Raw genomic sequence first — 8369 nt, forward strand, 5'->3', positions numbered from 1 at the left:
TTATAAAATAATAAATAAATTGGGACGCTGCAACTTAGATAGATATATTGTTACTTTTAAAATGTTTACGTATATCAGTGATGGGCGTATTCTGTAGTACCGTTTAAAGAATAGATATAATTTTATTAGATTTATTAATAGATTTCAATAATATTGAGTGTGATGTCAGATTTGTTATACATTGTACTAATTATACGTATTAAAAAGATTCCTTAAATTTAATCTTTCATAACAACTGTCCTTACAGGATGAACTTCAGTGTAATAATAGACTTAAAAAAATATTCTTTTAATTTTTATTCGTTAAATCATAACCGAAAACCTGATACAAAATCATAATAATAATAATAATAAAAAAAAACTTAATTTACATATTCGATATTAATACAGAACATTCAAATAATTGGTAGGTACATCTGAAACAACAACGTGTCTAACAACAGCAAAAACAAAAGACAATCTCTCCAACGAAACCCACGATTGCTTACACTAGCTATGTACAACAAGGTACGCATATAACGATGAAAAATAAATCCCTCTATATGTGATCAAAATAATATAAATCCCGCCTTATTATGTACATGCATGGTAAAACAAAATAACTAATTCTATACAGAGGACGACGAGTTAGAAATAAAATTTAGATTTTTTTTTTAAATATAATATTAATGACCTCACTAAAGTAAATAAATTCATTTGTATAATAGTTGTCATATATTTTGCTCTCGAGCTTTGATCTTTAGTTACTTGTCAACGCCTTTTAGATTGTTTTGATTTTTATAAAACTATATTAAAAGTAGAAGCGATGAACAGTTCTCAAACAAAAAACATATATAATATAGTTCCTAAACTATACATTAAGTACAATCTACATTTTATACTATTACGTAATATCACTATGATATGTTATCTATTCGAGCTTTTTAATTAAATTATTTACATTGCACTAGTTTATATAAATTGCACATTGATATTCCTTCATTTAACATAGATCGAACTCAAAGGGTACTGAGGGAGGAAGACGAACGTAATCAAATTCGTCACATCATGAATAATGTTTACAACTATATGTGAAAAATAATATAAAACATAAATCTAGCGTCAAAAATGATAAGAAATACGCTTTTGAATCGACGAATAACCTTTATTTACATTTCATTATCTAGATTCTAGACTACACCAACGTCATAAACAATTAGACGGGAAAATATTCTTTCAATATTTATAGTCCGTAATAATTCTCGCGTATTATATAGAATACTATTATAAATAACATTGTTTTTCCCGCATAATCTTTCCCGCATCAAATGTTCCAGACTTTTTTGAACCGTCCAAACTGATATAGAACCTCACTACTTCACTATTGCACATTCCATCACAAGAACTCGAGCCTTCGTATCCACGGATGTCAGGCATTACACGCTGTCCGGAGTACTGTCACGGTCGTTGGACGTGGAAGGCTGCTCCCAGTGCGAGTAGGGCCTCGCGGGGAGCGGCACCGGCCTTCATATAACATGCTGCGGAGGCTCCTCGTCACTCTTCATCAGAACGTAAGCCACCGGGCGCTTCACGTCCGGCGGGGGGGACGGAGACCGGCGAGGAGGGCAGCCGCAAGGAGACAGGGCGCTGTTGTATAACGCCGAGCTGTACAGCGCGCCGCCGTACAGGGCCTGCGAATAAAAATACGTCTGCAAAAAATGTAATGCGCTGTTATAGTCCCGATTCTACCCCGAAATACTACTTAAGGTTACCCATGTTTGGTTTATAATAGAGAATTGATTATTACCTGTAGATGCGCTAATTCTGCGGCTAACTTTCCATCGTCGGAGGGAATCTTGGCGAAGGGGTAAAATGGGTACGGTATGGGTGGGAAGAGCGTCCGTCCCAAGTCAGGTTTGTCCTGCAGCAAGTGATGTGGTACAGGCATCTGTGGTACTGGTTGCGGCATAGAGGGCGTCATCAGACGGGGAACTGGTGCCATCAGACCGCTGATGTTGAAACCGAACTTGGGCTCCTTCTTGATCAACGCCTTCGGTTTCCGCCGCGGCCGATATTTATAATCGGGATGTTCTTTCATGTGAAGGGCTCTAGATACAAAAAACCTATTATATAATTTATTTCACATAATGTTTTAATAGTCTGATAAAATCAAACATCACACGGGTTACAGTTGTTCCTATTACAGCATACTTAAATATTCAAATGTTACATAAATTTGCTCTAGATTCCTTTGTATATGAAAAGCCGATATTCAGCAAACAGCGTTTAAAAACCTCATACGAACTATCATCCCCCGCTCCGTCCGAATAATTACAATCGACTAGCTGACAATCGCGATTCTATCACAAAGCTCGCATAATCGGACGCTGTGTCGACTGCTTCTTATACTTGAATATCCTATCTACCTTCGAACACAGACAGATATAAACCTTATCCGAATGAAGTAGAGTTTAAATCGGCATTACACGCTCCCTGACATAGTGATGGGCGCGGAATAACAGTCGATTGTACCGGGGACAATGCAATAATCCGAGTATTGTTGAATTGACATTGTTGTTTTAAGGGCGGCGGGCGTTCGCGACAATTGTACGCTTTATTGCATAAATAATAATGTTATTCTGCCCAGTGGAGTTCCATTGTGGCGTTTTGTTGTTAAACTTAAAGCTGCGAATCAGATTACAAAATTACTGTTCGATACACTCACAAAGACTGAGACAGTTTTTCATTATTATGGCTGTTATTTCAATTGTAACTCCGTTAAGTCTCATATTTCATCGAATGGTAAGCTGAGGTCTATACATGTATTCGTTACCTTAAACCTTATTCCTAGTCACGTATTTTGATTGAAATTTTGAAACTCATTATATAATTTACAAGAAATGATAAACATCTGTATTGTTTTCATTCAATTAATTCATCAAGTGTCAGGACCGTAACAAATAATCATTCAATCATACATTCACTAATAAATTCATTCTCACTTCAATCTTGAGTATCGTACACGTGAACAATATCGTTGAAAGGCACCAAAAAAAGTCACACAAGATATCGATATAAAAACGTTTGGTAATAACAAAAAATCGAGGTCAACGACCGTCTATTCCTTCATTACTGTTTGTACAATAAACAAGATAACTTCGAAATAACATCTAGAGAGAAAAAAAACTATCTGTATTTGATCGGCTTTTTGGCGTATCGACTGACTTAATCGACTTGGACAAACATCGATACTTTTTACATTTATACCTTTGTTGATAGTGATTGTATATTGGTTTAGTAGAGGACAATTCTGGAGGTCGACGCCGATTTGACCGCTTCGTGTTGTGCTACAGTAGATACTAAACAAGTCCGGGTAAACATCAGTGTACTAAGTCTAAGTTTCCATTGTGCACTACATACGAAGCGTTGTCTGTTTCTCCTTCAATAACCTACGTTTATATATATATTATGTTATAAAATTTATGAATAAAAAACTATTAATACTCCGTATGCAGCGTGATGATGCCAACTCGGACTAAATCTACTGCTTCATAACACCGTGTTCACTTGCTTTATATTATAAAAAATTCTCAAACAAATTCTATACGATACATAATTGTGTTATAGATAATTCTTAATCTTATAAAATTATATTCTTTATGTATAAAAATAGCATAATTTAATCCAATAAATTACAAAGCATTCCAAATTTTAATAATAATATAATATTCAGAATATTATTAACAGACATTAAAATATCTGTTCCATCGCGAGGACGATAAGACGGAGACATTGTTTGTTGATATTATAACGAATGATAAAAAATAAGTATGAATGCAAACACTGGCCGCGCCTTTTCGTCAATTGTATGAAGTGTTGACCGATAGCGTGCAAACAGCACGAAATTAAGTTCCCGCCGGCCCCCTACCACATACCACATACCATCTATATAAACAATTACTGTGACCATCCTCTGTTATGTCGGCCAGATGTTATTGTTGGCTACTGCTTCCTCGTACTACAATCGATCATTCACTAAAACGAAATTTTATTAGTTTCGCCGATTCTGTATAATGACAAATATTTGGCATGAATTTATTGAAGGAATGAATGAATTTGAACGATTAGGACCTATTAGTTGTTACCATTAAACTGTTTCTGGATATAGTATGGGTGTAAATGTTTTAAAATGTCCCAAAAATGTATGTTATTGCCCCAAAAATTCCAGCATAATGTGACTTAATAAGCATTTCAATATTCTGCACTGTTGGTATAAAGTTTGTTAGTTTTATAACAATTGGGCTTATCTCATAATCATTTATTTCTGAATTAGGAATTAACGGACTATTTTTTTTTAATTCTATGTTCCGTGTAGTAAGTGAGGGCCATAATATTCAATAGCAGTATTCATATTTTCTTATTAATTGAAGTTTTTTCATCTCATTGAACCCGTATGTATAATAAAATGTTCATAATGTTAAGGAACAGTTTATTGTAATTTAAAATATTTATATATTATACTAGAAAAAAAGAGGAGAGAGAGAAAAAGAGAAAGAGAGGGAGAGAGAGAGAGAGGGAGACATGTGAGATATTGGTACATGAAAGGTTTTTATACATATTTATAATTTAAATGATGAGAGTTCACAAAATTCTAATTCCTAGAGTGGACTGTATCCATAGTGTTAGTTTAATTTGTTAAAATCAACACCGATCGTTTCTGAGTTACTAATTTAATCTAAGACGATGGAATTATGAGTGGAATACTCAGAAAATGTCTGAGTTTACTTTGATAAGTCCAACTAATAGTAGGGGCACTGTAGTCAGCATAATATCATTATTTTCTTATAACTATAGTTACATAAATAGCTCCAAGTAACCATACGGAAAAACTGTCATTAGCGTTCAAGAAAACTTTGTATTATATATTTGTCGGATGCCAGTGAGAGTTGAACAATGAGATCCAATAAGAGCACGATATATATTAGTATTCTAAGTGGCGCACACAGTACGAGTACACTCGCCCCTATCTTAACAAAGCTAGACTGGTGACATAAGCTTGTTTTTATAGCCCTGGCGCGGACTGATAACGCCTCGCCCCATTGCGAGATATTACAATCAAGCCAGATAATTGTCGGGGATTTTTGGATACAATTGATTTGTATGGGGTTTGTGGCATTGTTTTATTTCACTACTGTACTAAGAATTTTATAAGAGCGAGCGTTTCAGATGTCACGTTGAGTTATCGTTGTCTATATGAAAAATGATTTGATCTTAAATTACATGCAATGGTGGTGTAAATCATTCTTAATGTCCTTGTTGATATAATGGAATCCCACTTAATCATTTGAATATTTGATTATTTCTCTACTTATTTTATGAATATAATATATTTTGACGTTATTATTAAAGGTATTCTCTTCTTCTACATTAAATTTGATCAAAACAATGCTGCTGATGGGATTTTTCATTTTAGGACAAAATATTTATATAAAGACATCGGTTCGTATGATGTTTGGTTTAGTTTAGGACTGCTTCTGATTGTCACGTGTACGACTACAGTGCAAAGATTTTCGTGTGAAATATATTAATACTAGAACCGGTAAGGTTGATGACTATCGTGTGATTAACTGTACTGAAAACTGTTATATAATATAAACGTGTAGTAAGAGGGTTATTCCTAAGTTTATATTAGAGAATGAAAAAATAATAGTACGTAGAAAGTGCTATTTGTTTTTCTATTCATAGTTAAATTTAAGGATGTCCTAAACGAATAAGGCATACGAACGAACGTACGTACTGATAGATGCATTGAGTACTGATATATTTTTTTGAAAAAACGGAGTCTCTTAGTAAAGGTAAGAAGTATATAAAGAATATATATATGTATAAAATTATTGTTAGAATTATCGTATTGTTATAATTATAATGAGGTATTGAAAAATAAATTCATTGAAAAATAGTCCTAGACAGTATTTAAGTTAAATCGTATGGTAATGTGAGAAATAAATAATCCTCTTGAATTATATGGTCCGATTAAATTTATATCAATATAAAACGTATTATAATATATATGAATATAATCAGTATTTGTTATGGCACGTGATAAGGCACACAAACATCCGCCCTCGGGTTTGTCTGTATTTAATCGTGAACTTCTCAAACAGTTTTTTGTTCACAGATAATAAGAGCAGGTGCTTTGTTTTGAAGACTATTTAAGGTAGATAACATCTCCAGCTCCGGACCCACGCGAACGTCTTTGTATTTGATCCCCTTATTATTTGTGTGTTGTAAATGTTGCTAGTTCAATATTAGAGGCGTTTGTAATTCATGTTACAGTTAAATCTAATTTCTTGACTATTTGTTTTTATCCTATGTTATATATGTAGGTACGTCTTATGTAGTAGTTTAGATTTTTTAAAATTAGTTTTGGTCCAAGCTCTTAATTAAATAAAATGACATTATTCGTGAAATAGTTATACTTATCAGAAACTAGTTTATCAAAAAATCTTTTTAATTTTATTTAATTTTAAAGTCCGAATATTAGCGAAGTTCGGACAGACACACATAAATACAAAACTAAATTTATTTATAATAAATGCAATTTATATAGAAGAATATTTTCTTTTCCATATATTTATGGAATTTTAAACATTTAATTGTAATAATCGAAGTATATTCTATATTTTTTATTGCTTTTTGAAGCGCTCTAAGCGCTGGCTTCAAGCTATATTAACATTATTCACCATATTAAAAACCTATGTGTACGTTGCGTTAGACAAGAAAAAGGTTTCATAATAAATATTGAGTTAATATTTTTTATCTTCTATATATACATATATAAAATTACACACCAACAAACAAATATTCATATTCCGCATAAGAATATAAGAATATTTGTAAGAAAAGTAAAGTTTAGAAAATAATTTCCACAGCGACGTATGTAGGTATTTAAATATTTCCCAGTCTTAAACAATCTGCTCTAATAATATCTTTAGATAAAATATCTGGTAATGTTAAGAGTACATTTATCATAAATAGTTATCTTTAAATTATAATTGATGCTGATTTTTTTTGACATTGACGTTATTTTTTTTTAATTAAGCTTATATATGTGACGAGTTATCGACAAACATCTTTTTCTTTAATTTGACTTTTGACGTATTTTTTTTTAACCATACTAACAAACATAACTTTATTTTTTTATACATCTTTTTTTATAATTTATATATGACCTCCTTTGACGTGTTCTTAATTTAAAACTCCATGATGTATATACTAACCTGAGTCTTTTCGCCTCATCGATGAACGGTCTCTTCTCCATCTCAGTGAGCAACTTCCACTCGGCTCCAAGTCTCTTGGATATCTCTGAGTTGTGCATCTTCGGGTTGTCCTGCGCCATCTTCCTTCTTTGACCCCTGGACCACACCATGAATGCGTTCATGGGCCTCTTTATATGATCCGAAGGTTGCTTCGACAGAGACATCTTGTTTAAATTTTAAACAGATTGAATTCGTAATTAAAGTGATTTTTATTTTTTGTTGTCACGTGTATTCGGTGTGTACATTATTTATAACAAAATTTATTTATTGTGTCTAAATAATATATTGTAAATTTTGGCAAAATAATCTTTTATAAAAGTAATATTATAACAGCCGTTGTTTCACCACGAGCTACTGAACCGGTATCGTAAAGGAGAATTCGTCGCGGCCGTGAAAAGCTCCCGAAAGCTCAATGCGGCGCTTTTCTTGACAGTGTGAGGTCGAGCGCGGAGCCCTGGCCCGTGTCCCCCGCGGATTCCCCTCGTCCCTGCAGTCGGCCAATCGCAGCGGCTCGTGGGCGGCCGCCGGGGGCTCATTGGAGGAGTCTCCTTCGGTCTCGCGGGCCGCAACAGGTGATCGTATGTTCTTGTTAGCATGTTTATTAGCCAGATTAAATTCGTTTTTTAAACCGCAGCCCCGCAGCCCGCGGACCGCAGCCCCGGCCTTCCCGAGGCGGTAATTGGATGAATTGGATCCGAGATGGATGAGCCGACGATTGGATCCTCTCGTGATGACATACACGACCTACATACCAGATAGCTTTGTTAAACCTTACTGTATGGTATCGATGGAATAAAAAATATATTCTATTAATTTAACTTTTATTTTTCGAAATATACATATAGAAAATAATATATTAACGACTGTCATATGTACATATGATTTGATGTTATTTAAATCTTAAAAATAATAATCACTTCTCCTTCGATCTCTCTCCATCTCTCTCTCTCTCTGTAGTTATGTCTTTTTAATGACGTTGTTCGTGTGTTGTCAAACAGATAGCATCCCATTAATAACAATATATGAGATTTTACATAATTATTTTGAAACTAATAATAGTATAGCATCTTCT

At 33.6% G+C, this 8369-nt stretch overlaps 1 protein-coding gene across 2 annotated transcripts; it reads right to left on the bottom strand.

Annotated features, from left to right (window-relative positions):
• Nucleotides 1-319: 319 nt before the first annotated feature.
• On the bottom strand, nucleotides 320-7739 carry LOC116765354 (transcription factor SOX-14-like). 2 transcript variants are annotated; one of them, XM_032654814.2, is made up of 3 exons: nucleotides 7259-7739; nucleotides 1786-2086; nucleotides 320-1669 (listed from the first exon to the last, which is right to left on the bottom strand). In XM_032654814.2, the coding sequence occupies exons 1-3, from the start codon at nucleotides 7459-7461 to the stop codon at nucleotides 1505-1507; spliced, it is 669 nt and encodes a 222-aa protein (XP_032510705.1). In that variant the 5' UTR covers nucleotides 7462-7739; the 3' UTR covers nucleotides 320-1504. The 2 variants fall into 2 exon arrangements, with proteins under 2 accessions (XP_032510705.1, XP_032510704.1); XM_032654813.2 differs by having other exon boundaries at nucleotides 320-1687.
• Between the last annotated feature and the right edge of the window lie 630 nt (nucleotides 7740-8369).

This window comes from Danaus plexippus, chromosome 2, assembly GCF_018135715.1.
Source record: "Danaus plexippus chromosome 2, MEX_DaPlex, whole genome shotgun sequence".
NCBI lineage: Eukaryota > Metazoa > Arthropoda > Insecta > Lepidoptera > Nymphalidae > Danaus > Danaus plexippus.

Bases quoted from the DNA above. Each gene is read 5' to 3' on its own strand.
- LOC116765354 (XM_032654813.2), bottom strand. From the start codon at position 7,461: ATGTCTCTGTCGAAGCAACCTTCGGATCATATAAAGAGGCCCATGAAC. The intron at 2,087-7,258 runs GTTAGTATATAC...TTTTGTATCTAG, and splicing joins GATGAGGCGAAAAGACTCAG to AGCCCTTCACATGAAAGAAC. The intron at 1,688-1,785 runs GTAATAATCAAT...CATTTTTTGCAG, and splicing joins CAGAATTAGCGCATCTACAG to ACGTATTTTTATTCGCAGGC.